This window comes from Tachypleus tridentatus, chromosome 13 (assembly GCF_004210375.1).
Source record: "Tachypleus tridentatus isolate NWPU-2018 chromosome 13, ASM421037v1, whole genome shotgun sequence".
Taxonomy (NCBI): Eukaryota; Metazoa; Arthropoda; class Merostomata; order Xiphosura; family Limulidae; genus Tachypleus; species Tachypleus tridentatus.
In genome coordinates this window covers 75,893,198-75,914,583 of record NC_134837.1, presented here as the reverse complement: position 1 = coordinate 75,914,583, position 21,386 = coordinate 75,893,198, and the positions used below count along the sequence as shown (strand labels likewise).

The 21,386-nt window shown below is 32.8% G+C and overlaps 1 protein-coding gene across 5 annotated transcripts in view; it reads left to right on the top strand.

Annotated features, from left to right (window-relative positions):
* The window catches only part of LOC143236761 (TBC1 domain family member 22B-like), a 48,525-nt gene that overhangs the window by 21,933 nt on the left and 5,206 nt on the right, over positions 1 to 21,386 (top strand). For 4 of the 5 annotated variants that reach the window (XM_076475271.1, XM_076475269.1, XM_076475272.1 and 1 more), the window contains 6 exons: positions 4,562 to 4,632; positions 5,616 to 5,744; positions 7,282 to 7,347; positions 12,627 to 12,747; positions 13,273 to 13,455; positions 19,695 to 19,789. In XM_076475271.1, the coding sequence (XP_076331386.1) occupies positions 4,562 to 4,632; positions 5,616 to 5,744; positions 7,282 to 7,347; positions 12,627 to 12,747; positions 13,273 to 13,455; positions 19,695 to 19,789 (665 nt within the window). Of the gene's footprint in view, positions 1 to 4,561; positions 4,633 to 5,615; positions 5,745 to 7,281; positions 7,348 to 12,626; positions 12,748 to 13,272; positions 13,456 to 19,187; positions 19,316 to 19,694; positions 19,790 to 21,386 lie in introns of all 5 variants that reach the window. The other variant, XM_076475273.1, reaches the window with a different exon arrangement.

The window sequence follows — 21,386 nt, the reverse complement described above, 5'->3', positions numbered from 1 at the left end:
AAGTATGAATAATTATGTGCTACATTGTATTGATGTGTAATTTTCAAGAGTTCGCAAAGACATTTTAATTATTTTTATCAAACAACATGAAAAGTTTTTCAGTAGATATAAACTTATCAAGGGTAATTACTAATTTTATTAATATTTGAAAACGTAATTCATGCAATGAAAGTTATTAGTAACCTTGTCAAGTATAATGGCCATCTTTTATACTGTGCAGTGTGCAGGAATAAATTCATGTGGCAGTTAATTTGTGACACATTTGTCTTTATTCTATTAACATTTTGAAAACTATTCAGAACACCTCACTTATACAAATCTACATGGAAACCTTGAAGTATTGTGGCAACAAGATTACTCTGTGACTGCATGTTTACAGCTTTCAGGTTTGCGTAACCAGAGATTACCAATTTGCAAATTAAACAGTCCACATAGGTGGTTGCAAAAATCATCCCCCCCATCGGATGTAAAAAATCTACACCCCTTGTGGTGAGGGCCAAGTTAAAATAAATGAAACAAAACTGAGATGCAAAGGAAAGTTTAGCATAGGAAATCAGTATAAAAGTAGTTATAAGAATGGGCTTAATTATTACTATTGTAATGCTTGAAGTTCAAGGCACTGGTAGGAATAGAAAGTATTGATATAATGAAAATAACTGGATCATGGGTAATTGTAGATGATTTTGATGACAGAAGTTTCTTTAAAATGCAGGATTACAGACTATTTAATAGGGATAGATTAGTAAAGAGATGTGGCTTTATATGTATATTATGAGTTGCATCCTGATGAAGTTAAAAATATCAAGTATAATAGCAAGTATATTCAATCCACTTAGGTTTCCCTAAGTCATTATCAAGGAGAAAAGCTCTTAGGAATTTGTTACAGACTACCAGATGAAACTCATAAAATTACTGAGAAAATTTACAATGAGATTTATATTTCAGCTGTTAATGAAGTCATAATTATGGGTGATTTCAGGCATACAGATTGGGAAATGCTAGAGTCAAACCTTAAGAGGGAAACTATTCAAGACGGATTTCTTCACCAATTGGTCAAGAAATAATGTTATTTTATATTTATTTTTAACTTCTAGTATAGAAATGATTGAGCGGGTGCAAATTTTGGAACACCTAAATTACATGTCATCATTTGCTGTATTAGGTTTGAAGTTTTGCTACATATGGAAATCAGGAATAATAATATTTTGATTTCGAATTTCAAAAAAGCAGATTTTGAAGTGATGCAACAAGAATTATCTGTTGTTAACTGGGCAGTTGAGTTATTTGGAGACACTGAGTAAATCTGAAAAATATTTAAAAAAAAGTTTCCATATTAAAAACAACGTATATATATTCCTTACAAAAAGAAAAGAGTAGTTACAAGTACAAAGTCAGGGTATAAGAGGCAAAATTAAAGAAAAGTATCACAAATTTAAGAAAATTGACTGGTATTATAGAAGATCAAGAAAGTTGGTGAAACAGGAAATTAGGACATCTAGAAGATTGTATGATGAACTTTTGGCTGAAAACATGAAAATTAACATTTAGGATTTTTTAAAAAATACATTAGGGGTAAACAAAATGTCAGGATGTGGAGAGGACCCTTAAGTGATGATAAAGGAAAGCTTTTGTCTGATGATTATGAAATGGTTATTAAATTCTACTTTTTCTTCAGTTTTTACTTAAGCAGTATTCTTAAGTAATGATAAATATAAATGAGATTAAAGAAGATGACTGCATTAATTATGAGCTGGATGGAATAAAATTTAAAGAATAATTAGGCTTCTGAGCAAGATTATATTTCCCCAAGGGTTTTAAAGGAGATCATGGATTGGATGTGTGAGCCACTTTCCAAAAGTCTTTGTACGTCCTTGAACAATGGATAAGTACCAACATTGAAAATTAGTTAATGTTACTCCTGTCTTCAAGGGAGACAATAGAAGTTGCTCCACTAATTAGTCTATCAGTCTTACATCAGTTGTGGGAAAAGTTTTGGAAAGTCTGATAAAAGATACTTTGTAAAGTTATTTAACAAAGTTAGCATGGTTTTACTGAGGAAAATTCTTGTGTTACAAATCTTTGACATGCTTTGAAAATATTACTGCATGTGTAAATGAGGGTAAGGGTGTAGATTTGGTGTATCTGGATTTTCAGAAAACATATGACAAAGTGCCACATGAAAGGATTTTGTTGTAATGGTTGATATGTCTCTTAGCCATTCAAGCAGTGTGATGTTGCTATTTATAGGACAAATAGGATTTTAGATTGTATCTAGAGAAATATTGAATACAAGTCGAAAGAGGTTATAATTTCATTGTATATATCACTGGTTAGGCCACATTTGGAGTATTGTGTTCATTCTTGGGCTTCTTACTTAAGGAAAGACACTGAATTGCTGTAAGTGGTTCAGGGGAGGGTTACTAAAATGGTACCTGGGATGGAGTGGTTGTTATGAGGAGAGATTAAGATCCTTAAAATTGTTTTCTCTTGAAAACAGAAGAGTTAGAGGAGATCTGATTGAAGTGTTTAATGTTATAAAAAGAATTAATAATTTTGATGCATCAACATTTTTTATACTTAACTGCTAGAATTTTTATAAAGGTAAGGGACACAAATATAGATTTCAGCAAAATAGTAACCATCTGCAGCTGAGACAGTTTTATTTTTCAAATTGGGTAGTTGGCCCATGGAATGGGTTTTCTTTGGATATTTTGGAGGCAGTAAATTTGAGTGAGTTTAAAAGAAAAGTTCATAGATATATGAATGATAAGGGCTGGCTTTAATTTTTTTATTTAATGGTTTTAATTCGGCTTAGAGGATCGAATAGCTGAGATGAACCAAATGTTGTCCCTAAACATTATGTTGAAATAAATTAATTTTTCTAATTATGAAATCTCTTAGATATTCTTTGATAAAAGTTGTTTAGGCAGAGTATTCATGATGAATTTACTGGAATGGATGTCAAATGCCTCAGTAAAACATGGTATATTAAATCAGTGTCTAAACAAGAGAGCAGAAAGCATTCTAAACAGAATGGTTCCACCTTAACCTTCATCAAAAAAAAAACAAAGAAGACTACAATAGAAAGAAAAGATAAGAAAAATGCTGCTACTAAGTTCAGTGAAAAACTCAAATGCATAGCTAAGAAGTTCAGTGTAGATGTCTGGTGGATATCTTACAAGACAATAAGATTCATTCCAGTGTAAACCAAACAGAAACTTACTAATGAAAGACGTAAAAAGTGATCTGTAAAGGTCCAGACTCCCACAAAGAAACATACATTGGAGAAATGGGGAGAGGACTCCAAACAAGAACAAAAAAACACAAGACAGCCCAAGTCTCATGAAAATACAAACTTCAGCCATTGCAGAACACTCAGTGTTAACTGGACACAAAATATACTAGTATAAAACTAGAATAATTGACACTGACAAATTTTAGAGAAAAAAGAAAATCAAAGAATCTTTTTACATTAACACAAAAATGGCTTCACTAAACAGCAGTTCAGGATTAGAGTAAGCAATCTTTGGGTATCATTGGTTGAAACTTTATGCAGTCTTTCCACAAGTAAGAATTGGGGATAAACAAACCAATCACAATGCATGATCCACAATCCAACAGGATACTATAAAGATCTGCCACATCTTATACACACTGCCCTGAAGGTGAAAGACGACAGACTTCTAAAATGTCATCCTCTATACTTATGTTTTCACAACATGCAGTTGCCTTTCCATTCTAGTTTACTTTCAGGTCATGTACTAAGTATACTTTCTATTAACAAATATGCTTATTTTCTTGTTGTTAAAGTAAATATGTAGCATTATATTCAAAGAATTACATGCAACATTTCATGTAAATATGCCTACAAAATATTGAATTGTATTCGACATTTCTTCTCCAGTCCATTGGACCAATACCATTTATATTTAGATGTTTGTGCATATATATGTAAATGTTAGGGTATGAAATTTTTGGTGACAAGCATGTGTTTAGCTGTCTTCTGTTATGTTCTAGGTATAAAGTGGATACTTTAAGGTAACATGGTATTTCTTCTTTTAGATTTAGTGAAGTAATTTGTGTTTTCTGAATGGTTTAAACTCATTTAAACTTAATATTGTTATTTATGTTATGTGGGTTATAATATTTTGACATGAATTTAAAATTTGTTCTTGATTTCAATTGTCCATAATATCTGATTTGTAAGTTCACTAATTATGAGTGTTAATGGTTTTTTTGTTTATTTTGAATTTCTCACAAAGCTACACGAGGGCTATCTGCACTAGCCATCTTTAATTTAGCAGTGTAAGACTAGAGGGAAGGCAGCTAGTCATCACCACTCACCACCAACTCTTGAGGTACTCTTTTACCAATGAATAGTGCGATTGACTGTAGCATTATTACACCCCTATGGCTGGAAGGGTGAGAATGTTTGGTGTGATGGGGATTCGAACCTGCAACCTTTGGATTAATGGTTACTGTATTTTAGGCATAGTCTTTTTTTTAAATAACAAGTAAAAATATTTTTAACATATTTTTCTGACTTTAAATCTTGCCACAGAAGAACTAAAAGAATTAAGCTGGTCAGGAATTCCACCAGCAGTGAGACCTATAACGTGGAGACTGTTAGCTGTAAGTAAGTTGGACAGTGCTTTTTCTCAAATGGTTAATTGTTATATCAGTTGTGTTATTGCAGCACAAATCTAGTAAACCTTACTAATTATAGTATCGTAGGTAACAGCTTAAGAACTTCCACCACCAGTAGGATCTGTGATAATTTTATGGACTTACAGAGCTAAAGTACAACATTCAATTCCCCATGGTGAACAGAGCATAAACTCTTTATGTAGCTCTGTACTAAACCAAGTGAACAAACAAAGTAAGAAGTAGAGTAAAAACTGAATAAATCTTCAAAAAAGTAATAGTTGCTAATTCAATGTTTTTTTCTGTAATTTTCAAATTATATTTCACTAAATATAATTGACAGAATTTTATTCATGAATTTAATGTTTGCATTGAACAATTATTCAAACTGCTAGCTAGAAAAATAATGATTTGAAACAATCAGTTAGAACTACAATGCACTGAAACAATCAACTATTGTAATAGTATATTGAAACAATCAACTAGAGCAATAATAAACTGGAATAATCAACTATAGCTACAATACACTGGAACAAACAACTAAAGCTACAATACACTGAAACAAATAACCAAATAAGCAAATTAAACATTCTATTGTTTAGTGAATCATAAGAGTTCAGATTATATTTTTTTAGTGTGTGAGAAACCAAATTTTCAGCATTTGTATTGACACATTACAATTTAACACCTTCAAAAGTATCAGCAGTTTTTCTCATACTTCTGTAGATTTAACCCTGACCCCCTAATATAAAAACTGTAATTTTAAAACAGTCTTGTATTAGTGGTTATTTATAATAATGATTTGTCAAATCTTTTTTAAAAGTTTAACATAACTCTCAGATTGCAATAAACAATATTTAGTAGTCGATCCAGCATAATGGAGCTTTGTGGTGATATGGAAGAAAAGAATATGACATGTAGATAGGCCTAGAGACTTGTTTCACATCAGTAACTTAGCTGTTAAATTATAGGGCTACCTTCCTGCCAACTGTGATAGGAGAGAATCAACATTAGAAAGAAAACGAGAAGAGTACTTCAACTATGTCAAACAATATTATAATACTCGACTCCAAGATATACATCAGGAGACGCACAGACAGGTAAGCTGCAGGAATTAATTTAGCTACTTTTCTTACTATGATTACCAATTATATTAATACACTTTTCATTGCAATGTTTTTGTAGTTTTTTATAATATTTTTCCTTTGCTGTTAAGTACAAATTATTGTATCCTGGATTCCTAAGGTATTATATTTTTTTCCACTTGTTTATCATCTTCTGGAGTGGGAGATACACAGGTTGAGTATATACAATACATTAAAATGATTTAAAAGCCTTGCCATGTTATTGCAGTCCATATTGCCATGTCCAGGCATGTTTTATCTGCATAATTTCTATTGCATAAGGCTGTCATGTCCAAATCACACCACTTCTCCCTGCAACTTTTCATTAACCATCTAATATATAAGGATATTTTTTTCTCAACACACAAAAAATCCACAACTGCTGCGTTCAGCAACTTGGAACAGTATGCTTTTGTATGGAACAGCATGAATACCCATGCCATTCTTCAGATGCTTGATGTTTGTGACATTTGAACATGTACTTGGGGGGTATAACTTATGACACTTTTCCAATAAGACTTCCTTCTTGATTCTTTTTATTGTTTTCTGGAGTGTATGGACATCTTTTGCCATTAAACTTTATGTTCATTGTTTATCGCTTGTTATAAGAAGTCACATTTTACTTACTGTGGCTAGAGTATTGCTTGTTAATACAAAGAATATCCCAATCTTAGAGTTCTAAATTCCCTGGTCTGATTATGTATTTGTGATTTGAGTGTATGAATATTTGCTGCAGAAAGTCTTTTACAAAAATGATAAGTTTTCAATAGCACCTTATTACCTATGAAATGCTAGACAATGTTAAAAAGTAGTTCTGATACAGTTTGTTCTGCTGCAACTTTATTAGATTTAGTATACTAAGTTTGCTCACTTTACAGGTATACTAATGCATACATTCCAGTTTGATAAAAAGTTTTTATAATTAGTTGGTATTACTTTATGTAATTAGAAATTGTTTTCATTTACTGAATTACAATTCTTACCTGTAATTTATACAAAAATCTACTCTTTTTTTTTTACACAAATTAGTATTGAAACACCTCTTTAACAGAGTGTGTATAGGGAAACCTAGATTTTCTATTCAGTCTGTGTAACACTGTGTATGGGGATCTTTGTAAAAGTTTTTTTCAAAATAGGGCAGTGCTTTGGAAGATTAACCAAATATGGTTCCTTCAAAAAAAAAGGAAAGTGTTTACTGGAATGTATTAAATAAAATCTTTAATATAAACAGATTAAATATGTTCTTGTAGTGATACCATATTTACACATTCAAAACAGAGCATGATACATGTAGGTAGGTTGTACTCTGGTTAACCCTCGTATCAAGAACTTGTTTTTATGCTGTTCACTACCAGCGGGGTGGGTCCACATATTTTATTGAATAAGAGTACTATGTGTTGTTAGAGATCCTGTAGTCAACAACTTTTTGAATCCACCACAATATTTAAAAAAAAATGTTTAAAAAAATTAATGCAAACCTGTTGATATATATATATTTATATATATTGTGCAGATTCACATTGACATTCCAAGGATGAGTCCCCTAGTGCCACTTTTCCAACAACAAATAGTACAAGAGGTTTGCTATTTTATTTTAACTATTCCTTCTAGTGGAAACTTTTTTAATTAACATGAATTTAGTTTTTAATTTGTTATTTAAATGTTGATTTAAAGTTTGATGGTACTTCTTCATATAAATATTTTATACACTTGCACTTTTAAATGTGTGAAAGTGTTAAAGGTATAATCAAAGTACACATTACAAAGAAAGTCTATGAATGATTTAGTTGCCAACATAAACTTGGACAAAACAATCTCCCAAGCTTTTTAAATGACCTGTTATTCATTAAGTTTATAGCTGTTAGTTCCATAAAACAAAATATCTGATCTCGCCTATTAGCTGTAAAAATAACTATGCTAACAGACTGTGCTCAGTTTATCAACATACTGTATTCATGTGTGAATTATTCAAATTAAAATTTGTTAAAATTGGTTTAAATTTGTTAGTGTCTGATAGGATGTTCTTAATTTTTTGAATGTATTTATTCGTATTCATTATGACTATAGCATTACCTTTATCTGCTTTTAGAATTTTTATGTTTTTGTCTTGTTTTAGGTTTTTAATGGAATTAATGTCTCTTTTTGTAAGATTATTTTTTAACTTTCTGTTTTGTGAGTAAATTCTTTGAAAAAATCGTTTAAGATGTTGTTTTTAGGTGTTTCTGGGAAATATAAATTTTTAATTTTACCTGGGAAGTTTGGCTGTTGGATGTCAATAAAATTGTCTAAGTTGTCTTCCTTCTGTTGGTTGTTTTCTTGTTTTTGTTTTAAACCAATACACACAAATCTTAACAAAGACACAAGAAATGCAACTAAACAAAGTACTACTAAAAATGAAAAAAGCCAACACAATTTCACAAACACTTTATTCCTACCTACGCAAAACCGACTCACGAACACCACAAATATACGGCATCCCCAAACCTCATAAACCAGATTGTCCATTACGACCAATAATGTGCACATATGAATCGTTTAATTACAGCCTTAGTAAATACATAGCATGGGCATTCTCCAAATATGTAACATCAGCCAGCTCATTCATCAAAGACTCTTTTAATTTCAAGTCTAATCTTAATCAACTTAATCATAAAGCCTTAATGGCCAGTTTTGATGTTATATCCCTCTTTACAGAAGTTCCAACTGCTGAAGCCTGCAAGACAGCCTTAGAACTATATATCGGAGACCCTAACCCATCTATAGACATTCCCAGCAACTAATTAGCAACCCTCATAGAATTCACCACGATGAAGACAAACTTCATGTTCAACAACCACAACTATATACAAACAAATGGCCTAAGCATGGGCAACCCAGTATCACCAGTTCTAGCCAATATTTTTATGACACAAGTTGAAACATAAGCAATTAACACAGCATTACATCCACCACTATACTGGTACAGATATGTAGATGACATGATTGTGGGATTCACATGTACAGAACACACACTAAATTTTTTCAGTCACATTAACGCTATACATCCCAACATCAACTTCACATGTGAACAAGAAGGAAGCAATCAAATATCATTTCTTAACCTCAAAATTACAAGAACCGATACACAATTAAAACAGAAATCCACCGAAAAATCACACATACTGGACTATACATTCCTTGGGACTCAGCACATGAAACAAAACAAAAACTCAACATACTAAGAAACCAAATAAACACAGCCATAAAACTATGCTCACCAGATAAAATTAACGATGAATTAGACAAAATAAAACAATACTTCATCAACATCAATAAGTTTCCTCCACAAACCGTAGAAAACATTATACGCACACACCTAGACATAAAGCAAAATCAACCAACAAAAGTAAATATATCTCACGAATCAAAAAATCACGAAACCATATACTGTTGCATACCATATATTCCCAACATCAGCAGACAAATAACGAACATTTGGCAAAAACTAATAACAAAGTATGACATTCCAGTTAATACCAAATTTATTCAAAAACCAGGCACAACACTAAGGTCTATACTGTGTAAAAACTACACTGACAAACACCACTCCAACATTAATTATAAAATACAATGTGATAACTGCCACGACTTCTATATTGGAGAAACAAGTAGAAAAATGGAAACCAGATTTAAAGAACGTGTGAAGTCACCTTCACACGTTTTCGAACACTGTAAGTCAAATAAACACAACATAACCATAGAAAACACTCAAATACTAAATAAAGAAAGAAACATAAAGAAACGCAAAATTAAAGAAGCCTTACTTATACAACAACTTAAACCCAAAATAAACCAATACAAAGGAACACCTTTATATCTATATTAAAATATAATATAATAAATAATAATTAAAAAAAATAAATAAACAAAAAAAATAATATAAAATTGTATATTCAACATCCAAGCCTGCTCTCTACATTCAGACATTCATTACACAACCCCTTTCAAACATGTGGTCAGCTTCCGGTCAGTTACCTCTCTCTTTCTTTTTGAACCTGACGATGACCGAAGAAGGTCGAAATGTTGTTCACTCCTCTATGTAAAAAATTTTCTCAACCCAAACGAGTCGTTTTTAAATATATAAATGGATGTTGTGTTTTTATTTTCAATATTATTGTAGTTTTATTCCAATACTGTCAGAAGAAAGTGATATAATATGAGAATTCATAGCTGGTAAACTAATTCTTGTGGCAGTTAACTTCCCTATATATATATATGTATTGTAGTTTCTAGTAAAAGCTACAAAGCTATTGACTGAGATAAGAAAATAGTACAAAATTATCTTTGCTATTCAGACTGGATCCTTACAGATGTTATTTCTGATGTTTTTTAATACTTAGTTTTCACTTATTAATATATGATTCCAATAACATTTAAGGGAGATAATTTAGTTGTTTTTTTTTAATTTATTTTGTGTAAGCCAGTTGTAAAATTAATTTAATCATGGTTATATAGTAAAAAAGTGATGAAATAGTAAAAGATGTTCTGTGTAAAAGCAGTTGTGTACATATTGGTCAATTTATTTAAGTATCTCAACTATTTATATAAAATAAAATAATTAATTCATTAGTTTGACTCATAATTAGGGTAATTAATTAATTATGGTTTGTAAAAACCAAGTATTTTTTCCCCATCAGTAGTTCATAATGTTTATAGGCTACAGCACGTTTGGCCATGAGAACATACTATTTGTATATTAATAGAATAAACCTATATTTTTATTGTACGAGTCTAATCAATGATTTTATAGGAATTCAAATATATTCTGAATGAAACCAAAGAAAATAAAAAAATATCAACCTTAAGATAAGATTATTAAAACTTGGGGTATTTTCTTAGTGTAGAAGGAATACATAAAGTTATTTTGTTAATTGAAAGATGTAGCTTTTCCATCACAGATGCATTTATTTATTGAACTCATTAGACTGTAAAGTAAAACTTTTCTTTATCACAATTCTTGTCATATAAGGTATGCCATGTAGATATGTGTAGCTCTTATGGTTTCTGTAATGTTTGTAATAGAGGCTGTTTGATTGCATAGTTTACATATATTTTTCAGTTAAATATATATTACATATATTATTCAGTTAAATATTAGTTCTTTCTAAGTGCTTTTTTATTTGTCTGCAACAGACTTTGTAGCTTTCTATATTTACTGTGATTTAGATTCATACATGTCATCATTCTACTCTTATCACAGTTTGTGTAAAACCTGTCCAAATATTGTAGCACAAGACTGTTAATATGAATTAATCTAGGTTTGTTTAACCATTACTTAGATGTGTTAATATAAAGTTATTGAACTTTCAGGGGACGTGTTAATAAATTAGCTTATCTTGAAAAATGATTGTGATGAACCAAAACTATCAATAATATTAACAATTTTACATTTTTAATACTAGTTGAAAAGTAATTATAACTGAATCCATTTATAATTAAGGTTAAAAGAAGTGTTAATCCAGATGTTGTTTATGTGATTATGGACCCACTTCTTTGTCATGATAAATTCTTCATAAATCTCTATTTATTAATTTGTATATCATACTAACTATTAATTGTAATTTATGAGCCTGAACTACCAAATTAATTTCAAGGCTCAGTATGGTACATTCACAGTCCAGCAGTCTAATTGAATATTAGAATTTGACTGTTATTCGTATAACTCACTCATGACCGTAAAGCATGGACAATGATTAGGCAGCTAAAACTTGACAATGGGTGCAATTACTTTCTTCCTAGGCCCAGCATGGCCAAGCGTGTTAAGGTGTTTGATTCGTAATCAGAGGGTCGAGAGTTCAAATCCAGGTCGCACCAACCTTGCCCGTCCTATCAGCCGTGAGGCATTATAACGTGTGGTCAATTCCACTATTCGTTGGTGAAAATGTAGCCCAAGAGTTGGCAATGGGTAGTGATGACTAGCTGCTTTCCCTCTAGTCTTACACTGCTAAATTAGGGACGGCTAGTGCAGATAGCCCTCGAGTAGCTTTGCACAAAATTCAAAACAAACAAACAAACATACTTTCTCCCTAGTGTGTCATTTCATAATTAAGAAAAGCTAAAACTAATAGCTGTTATTTAGCTTTATAAAAGTATCTGAAACAAACAAAGAAAATCGGGGATTATGATTTACATAGCAAGAAATGATGAGAAAAATGGACCTCTACATCTGAAATTACCATTTGATCCCTTGTTCTTATGTTTGTATTAATTTAAATTATTTATGACAATACGCACACAAACCTTAACAAACTAGTGTGCATAGATGTTGAGAACACTTTGAAACTTAGAAGAGTCTGATGTACTTATAGGCTATTAGTGTCAGGTGTCTTATTTAAATTTGTATGTGGTTTCATTAATAGTAAAAGGGTTAAAGCTAATTCTAAATGGGATGTTGCTTGGCATTACAGCATTCTGATTTTAATAGCATGCTTTGAAGTCACGTGTCTTAAAATTAGTTATGGATTATGTCCATTCTTCCATTTGTATGCACAGTTTTGTTAGGTTAATCACAGATACATACTTCACTAATAGGTATTTGCTTTTTATGATAACACTAAGTTAATCATGATTTATGCATTTTATTTTGATAAGTGATGTATTAATTCCATTTATTTCCATTAGAATAATGATATGATTGCACATATCCTATGATACATCTTAAGCATGTAAAGCATTGAAAGAAAATTTTAAAAAAGTAGATGTCTCTGCACCTTTGTCCTCTGTAAGTGTAAACCATATTAAAGATGTAAAGTCTATAATTGTAAGACCTTTGTTATACTAGCTTGTCCTTATTAATTACACTATGTCCACTGTTATCAGATGTTTGAGAGAATACTGTATATATGGGCAATTCGTCATCCTGCCAGTGGCTATGTTCAGGGAATGAATGATCTCCTCACCCCATTTTTTGTTGTTTTTCTTCAGGAAGTAGTGCCATCTGGTGAGCAAATGAGTATATATATTCTTGGTATAATAAATACTATTTTTTCTTTTCTTTTTTTGTAAAATGTGTTCTTTTCATTTTGATTATCTAGAAAATGAGAAAAATGTTTAAGTAAGATATTTAAACCATTAAATTCAACTAAAACAGGTGAGAAAATATTAAATATGTAGGTTTTTCTGACCAATTTAATTTAAACAGCACAATCTTATTTTTAAAACCTGGAAAGTCTAAAATATAATATAATACTTTTTAGGCTTCTTAGCAACTTGCTGATTTACAAATACTTTGAAGTGAAAATTCAACTTGGTTAAATTATTTCTTATTTTTATGTGCAAAAAAAATCTAACATATGAATAGTCTGTTTTGGTAGATGAATGAATTCGGGCAAAATTGTAAGTAGAAAATTATTCTTAAACTTATATTTTAAACAGATTTGTTTAGCTCATTTACAATAGACTAGGAAAACTATGAAAACAAGAAACATTTACAAAGTTATTAACCTTAAAGTTTTATGTTTTTTAGGCTCAGTAGCAGAAACGTATGAAGTATCACTTCTAAGTAAAGAATGCCTTGAAGTCATCGAGGCAGATAGTTACTGGTGTCTTTCAAAATTGTTGGATGGAATCCAGGAGAACTATACATTTGCACAGCCTGGCATTCAAAGGAAAATAAACACACTAAAAGATCTCATGAAACGTATTGATGGTTAGTTGAATGCTTTGGCTGGTTAGTGAATAATTTCATTAGTTAACTCGCCGTTTAGAGGTTCAATTAATATGACTGGGATGTGACCTCCAAGTGACTCTAAGAGTTTCCATACTACAGGGTGTTTGGAAAGTCGCTGTGCAGTTTTAAAAGTAGCAATAACAGCATTCATTCAGTCTATTTCAAGCCAGCAACTGATAGTGGTGTTTAGAAACAAAATAAGAAGGATCCAGGCCTGTATTGATACCAACGGGGGTCACTTTCAACATTATTTATAATTGTCATTCATATTTACCTCCTGTATTCTATATTAAAACATTTTTGTTAATAAATATGTAAGTGCAAAGTGACTTTCTGAACACCCTGTATAACTTTTACCAACCTTGTGACCACCATAAAAAATATGGAATAAAACATATATACCCCATTTTCTCTTTCAAGAATGACTGCAACATTTGTTTATCATAAACAATTTAAAACTTCTAATGTAGTGTACAACTATTTATACTTGATATTAATATTTTATTGTGTTTTGGATTATGTCTTAACTAATTATTATACCACTATATTATAAACCATTTGGCAAACATGCAGCTCATGGCATCATATCAAATTACATAATGCACAAACTACTAGTGAGAAGAAATTTTTATTATTATTACCATTTTTCATTATCTTTCTCTATCTAATTCAACAAGTTTTTAATTTTTACATTTTAGTTACTTTTATAATGATAAATCATGAATACACTTGAAAAACAAGAAATATAATACCTTGGTCCTCTTTTTTTTTGCTGTCAGCAAAACTTGAGCCTACTTTTTTATACTAATAGTACTACTATGCTAAATAATAATTTTTATTTAAATAAATAATGCACCTAACAACACAATAAAATGCACAAAGCAAATAATGTTCTATAACTCAATGTTTTGGCTTTCTTACTATTTTGATAAGAGTCTTTAAATATTCAGCTAAGCTTGTCAGTGTGAATACTATGAGAAAGTATTTCAAACTGGGGATGAAATGTTTAGTTCTGTGTACAGGAAATAAAGTGATATAATATATAATTTGATAAATTAAGACTATCTTTCTGTGAGTTATAAATTATACTGTAAACAACATCAGAGAAAACAACTGGCAATATGTGAAAAAGATGTGAAAGGCTGTTATTAAAGTTTATGCTATTTCCTTTCTCTAATAGCTCCTCTCTCTCTCCCATCTGAATGGCACTTCCCCCTTACATTCACAACACTTTTTGTCCCAACTTGTTTACATTTTTCCTTTCCTTTCTTGATTTTTCATTTTTGGTATTTGTTTGTCCTCATTGGGGATCAAGCCCCTTGGTTTCTGTTTCATTCTGTATTTCCTCATTTTTATCTCTTCATATTTTTTATAGCACCCTCCTTTTTTCTCTCTCCTGCCTCCATCTTTTTTTTTTTTTTTTTTGAGATAACTTCATCATGCTCTATAGCAGAAGTACGTTCCCTTCTCTTTGTCAGCTAAGCCTGTTTCACTTCATTTGCTCTATTCTTTTGTATTCATGATGGAACTTGGGTTACATTCATCTTTACTACACACCTTACACCATCATGTGTACATGATCTTTGTTGGGCTGTCTTTCTTCATTTGGATAACTTCAGCAGTGTTAATTTCTCTTTGGAGACTTGGACTGATGTTAACTTTAGTTCTTGTTATCTTCCCAAGTGTTTCTTCTTTCTCAACCTTGTCCTTTACTTCTGTTCTTTGTTTGGATTTACTTCTACTCTTCTCCCTTCAGTCATAACTACAGTGTTTTTCGCTCAGTTTGCAGTTGGCCGTGTTTGATGTGTTGAACACTTTCCTTCCTATCCTTTTCTTACCCACACTGTTTATGGTTACTACACTGTGCTCTTCATATTCTTTTAATTTCTTGCTCTTCCCTTTGACATAACATCAGCTTTTTTATTTTCTTATTCCTTTGAATTGTGAGAGCCTTTTTTCACCATATTCCTGGCTGGGGCTGGCATTCCTTATCTTGGACCATGCCCATGATACTTCCAATAGTTTCTTACCAATTCACAACCTGAATCTTCACTGAAATTTTCTTCTTCAATTGTGATGCACCTCTAGATGAGGACTTAACCTCTGAGTACAGGACTAGCACTTGTGTTTGAACTTATAACTGTTTATAGGACATATTCCCTTTCCTGCCCTTACTGGTGGAAAACTTTGCCCTTATCCTTTCTAATAATTCTACAGTCATTTCTTACATCAACCATCTAGGAGAGGCAAGCAAACCAGGACCTACTCTTCTGAACCAATGCACATTGAGTTTGTCTTGTTGTTTATCATTTTTGTGGAAGCTAGGAGCTTGTTGGTAGGCTGTCACTCTTGACCAATCTGCATTCCACCGATAGAGTGGTCTCTACATTTCTAGGTCTTTTTTGGGGGATTTTCTCTCAGTTTGGCATGCCTCTCATAGATACCCTTGCAACTTTTCTCAGCTCCAGGCTTCCTCTCATTTGGTCCTCTGTTCTCATTCTTCAGCTCTAGCTGTTGATGCTCTCAGCCAGGTCTGGTCATACTTCTTTTTGTATGTCTATTTCCTTTGTCTCCTCCCTTGGGTTCTCATTTTGATCCATAACATTTCTTGTCAAGTCCTATTGTTGGTCTCTCTTTGACCAGTTAAGCCTTAGTTTTTTCTGCTTCTTCACTTACCATTCAGATCCCTCCATTCCTATACCTAGTATCTTCCATATTACTTCAACCACACACAAACATCCCTTTTTTACCAAGATATATCATCTCTCCATCTTCATGTGTGATATTTGTCTAGTCCATTGCATGTGTCTCCCCCACTGGTACAGTGGTAAGTCTACAGATTTACAACACTAAAATCAGCGGTTTGATTTCCCTCGGTGGACTCTGTAGATAGCTCGATGTGGCTTTGCTTTAATAAAACACACACAAATGCCATTAGCTGTGAGGTCAGATTATCTAATCATGTGGCATTCTTCTTCTCACATTCCTGTAGCCCTTCCATCATATCTGTAAATCAACTAATGTGGTGGGTTTTCATCAATGGTTCATTTGCCACCCTTTTCTTCCTGGTTATTTTACTGTGAACCTCTTTTTTACCTTTTTATCTGGCTGTTCATCCATGGATTGTTGGTTTCTACCATTGCCAGTTATGAAACAATCTTGTCCATTGCATTTTTGCCTTTCCTGGTACCACAGGATGTTTTCTTCCTTTGTCCCCTCACTCTGTTCTACTCTTTTTCTGACCTCCTAACCCTTCTCCAGTGACTGACTCGAACCGTAGTGTGGCCTTGCATACACTCATCATGCCCTGTTCAAGCCATTGGTTTCATGTATCAACTTTCTATCCAAACTTATTTTCTCCTATTTCATTGTTATTGCAATTGTTCAAATGTCTAGGATATTAATACATCACCCTCTTCCTCAGCACATATATGCTCCTTTACCAGGACTAGTCTTTCTTAAAGCTTCTACTACTTGAGAAGATAGCTATATTTTTTCTCCTATCTCACTTTATTCTCTTTCTTACATGTAATTATTCAAGCCTAGAACAGTTTCATTGTTTAGTTTGAGGCTTTTATCACAGGCTTTTTCATTTTGGGAGCCCTGCATCATCTATCTCTACTATGGGACTTCTCTTTCCTTTTAACCTTACTGTGTGGGTCTGTTAACTCCTCTGATTAGCATATTCAGCTGTGGATGTGGATGTTTATAGGTTATTCTCATTTATTCACATCTCACGTCACTTTTCTCATTCTCTTGCTTTTCTCCATTGTGTTTCTGTTTCATCTCTCACAGAATTTTGACTTTCACTGATTGTCTTATTTTAATCTGCCTACTCTCTTTGAAATAGGTACTTATGTTTCCATTTTCATTTCTTTACTTTTCTGTCCTGCCAGGTTGCTTTGTGTTTGCCTCCCAGGATAACTTATTTCCCAAAATCCATATCAAGTTGGAATAATGGAAAGTTTTCAAACCATTTACCTTCACTCTGCCAGTACTCACTGCAATATGGAGTGATCTGTAACACTACTTCAAGTATCCTTGTGGTATACAAATCTAGTCAACTATCCAGTACTGGCTGCTGGTCTGATGGAGAATCTGGTCATTTTTTTGGGTTTCCCAACACATATATTCTCCCTTTGCCCTCTTCTTCAAGTGAAGCACAGTCTTGCTACTTATAGTTCCTAACCACTGAAGTGGTAGATCATAGAGAATCCTCATTGGTTAGGCTTTGCACAATACTGTGAGAAGTGGGGTGGTGGAGATGCTATCAGGTACTGTGGGTCATCCCTTACAAACATGATACATAATTAATGTGACTTCCTTCTGTTTAGTAGTGTCAAGGTAAGCACATACTGTAAGGTGAGATCACACCCCAATCCCACAACCCTTATTGGCTCGCTGACTACTTTTGGCATCCCATCCTTGAAACACCTGGGGCTCATCTTCCTCTCTCTCCTTTTATTTCAAGCAAAGAATCTTCCATGGTCAACACAAAATGCTGTCTCCCACAGATGTACCACAGTGGAGCCCCTGCCATTGGGTGTCACATTCTACATGCATCTCTTCAAGTTCTTTCTAAAGGAAACTCATCTAGGTAAATTTTTTAATTGGTTCCTTCACCATTTCAAGGTGGAATGTTAGCATTTCTGTGTGAGGAGGTAAGTTGTTACCTCCAAAGTTAACGTTTTTGTCATCTGAAAATGTGTTCTCACCACACACATTCCTACCTGTCTTCTTTACTTCTAGTGCACTTTGTTTTTGTTTTGCCTTGTCAGAGGATAAATTTATAGGGGGAGTTACTGCAGATGGACATTGTGTTGCCACTCTGTTGGTGGTGAGTTTCATCACATGATGACAACATCATGCACCATGACAATTTGCATCAAACACATGAATTTAAGTTGGACTACCTCAAGGCTTGTGGCATGCAGATTTCATAGGCAGATGCCCAAGAAAGATGACTTTGCTGTGTGAAGAGGTAATTGTCTACCAGAAGTACATTTCAAATTGTAAAAATATTAACTTTATAAGTTTTAGGTTTTCCCATAGAGTTCTCTTTCTAAATTGATGTTTCTATGTAACTTGCAGGTTTAAGAAAACGTGATATATGGCATATCTGAACATTGTCAAACTCATAGCTCATCTTGGAAATTAATATTTTGTAATTTTTCTTTATTAAACCTTAAAAATTAGATATATTTCTCTATATACATATTTTAAAACATAAACATTTGACAGTTAAATTAATATTTACATCAAAATGAATGACTCGTTAAATAAACAAGGACAAACCTATGAGCTTTTCCATCTATATCTTCTCATACTCAGCTTTATGTATGATTTTTTTAAAACATATATTTTTTATTTATCAGCCATTGAATATCTTGATCAAGCATTATATTGCCTACATCCTTACACAGATATTTATAATATTATTTGCAAGTATCAACTAGTAAGTATCTTTGTCACAATTGTTTTTCCTTGGATTTGTCGATAAACGCTTAGAATGTTATGCTGATTATTTACTTCAGTCCTCTCCTTTCCTCCAGTGCTCTTACATAAATACTTAGAATGTTGTTTGTGCTAATTAACCACTAAACATTTACTTCAATTCTCTTTGTCTTTCCAGCATTCTTACATAAACATTTCGAATGTAATTTGTGCTTATTAACCACTGAATATTTTCTTAATCCTCTCAATTTTTCCAGCACCATTACATAAACACTTAGAGTGTCACACAGTGGAATATTTACAGTTTTCATTTCGATGGATGAATAATCTACTGATGAGAGAGCTTCCATTAAGATGTACTATTAGACTGTGGGATACGTACTTGGTGAGTATTCATATGTTTGGTAGTGGTTTATGTAGGAATGCTTACCATTTTTTTATAATATTTTGTACTTAAAACTTCATTTTATCAGGTCTTCCATTCAGTGATGTCGAGAAAACCCACTTGTAGAGAAATATATATGTGCAAAAACGGCTCGTTTGGGTTGAGAAAATATTTTACATAGAAGAGCGAACAACATTTCGAACTTCTTTGGTCATCGTCAGGTCGAAACGTTGTTCGCTCTTCTATGTAAAATATTTTCTAAACCCAAACGAGCCGTTTTTGCACATATATAGGTCTTCCATTTTAAAAACACTGGAGGAGTATTGTCTTGTCTGTAAAGTAAAGCACCTGAAATAGATTTCTTTTTCTTTCTGTACAGTCGGAATCAGAGGGTTTTCAACTTTTCACTTGTACGTGTGTGCTGCCTTTTTAAAGCATTGGTCCAAAGATCTTCTGACTGAAAAAGACTTTCAGGTAGTGTTTTTACTGCACTTATTAAAGCCTGAAAATAATATTTATATATGTGCTATTATTAGAAACATTCTTATCTTTACCTGAGAAAGAAAACACATAGAAGCGTGTCCTCATAGTACAAATTTGTTGCACTATAAATGTGATACATACAGTGCTGGCCAAAATCTTAAGGCCAATGAATATAAAGAAAAAATATGAATTTTGCGTTGTTAGACTCATTCACTTATTTGAGTAGAGCTTTGAAAGATGACAATAAGAAAAGGGAAAATAAAAATAAAAAAACTTTTTTAGCATTTAATAGGGAAAATGTGAATGCTATAAAATTAGCCTAAATACTAGCTGGTCAAAAGTTTAAGACCATACTGAAACAAAGCATTAATCAGCAAACACGTAACAAAATTTAGTCATTTGTGTTCAAGCATTAGCATTGTCAACATTTCCCACTGACATCTCCTGTGTTACATTGGGTAAAAACATGGCAAAGGCTAAAAAGTTGACAGAGTTTGAACGTGGCAAAATTGTCGAACTGCAAAAGCAAGGTCTCTCTCAACGTTCCAACTCTGGTGATATTGGGTGTAGTAAAACTGGTGTTGCAAATTTCTTAAAAGACCCTGAGGGATACGGAACGAGAATTTCTAGTGGTCGGCCCAAGAGAATTTTGCCGACGTTGAGCAGGAGGATTCGACGGGTTGTCCGGCAAGAAACCAGCCGATCGTCGAACCAGATTAACGCCCTTGCAGACGTAGAATGCAGCTCAAGAACAATAAGACGGCATCTACAAGAGAAAGGCTTTAAAAACTGTAAACGTCTTCAAAGGCCACATCTCCTTCCACACCACGAAACAGCTCGGTTAAACTTTACTGAGAAGCACCAAACATGGGACGTAGAAAAGTGGAAGAAGGTTTTGTTCTCTGATGAGAAACAATTTAACCTGGATGGTCCAGATGGCTTCTAACATTACTGGCATGATAAGGATATCCCACTGGAGACATTTTCTACACGACACAGGGGAGGAGGTTCCATCATGATCTGAGGTGCTTTCTGGTTTCATGGAACAATGGAGCTTCAGGTTATACAGGGGCATCAAACAGCAGCTGGCTACTTTGGCTTGTTGGAAAGAGCATTCTTATTGACTGAAGGCCCTTGCTTGTGTGGAAATGACTGGATCTTTCAGTAGGACAACACTGCAATCCACAATGCCTGCAGGACAAAGGACTTTTCATGGCAAATAACATGATTTTTTTGGACCATCCAGTGTGTTTGCCCAAACTGAACCCCATTGGAAATGTTTGGGGGTGGATGGCAAGGGAAGATCGTTTGAAGATCTACTCAAATAAGTTGAGTCTAACAATGCAAAATGCATATTTTTTTCTTTATGTTCATTGGCCTTGAGATTTTGGCCAGCAGTGTACATAACATTTTAATTTTGTTGTCTTATTTGTTGTTATGTTTCTTTTGAAAGATGCAGCTATGTGTTAATGAAGTTTGCAAAGTGTTTAGAAAACATTCCTTTTTTCTGTGTCTGTCCTGCTATTATCAAAAAGCCTCCCAGTGGCACAGTGGTATGTCTGCAAACTTACAATGCTAAAAACCAGGT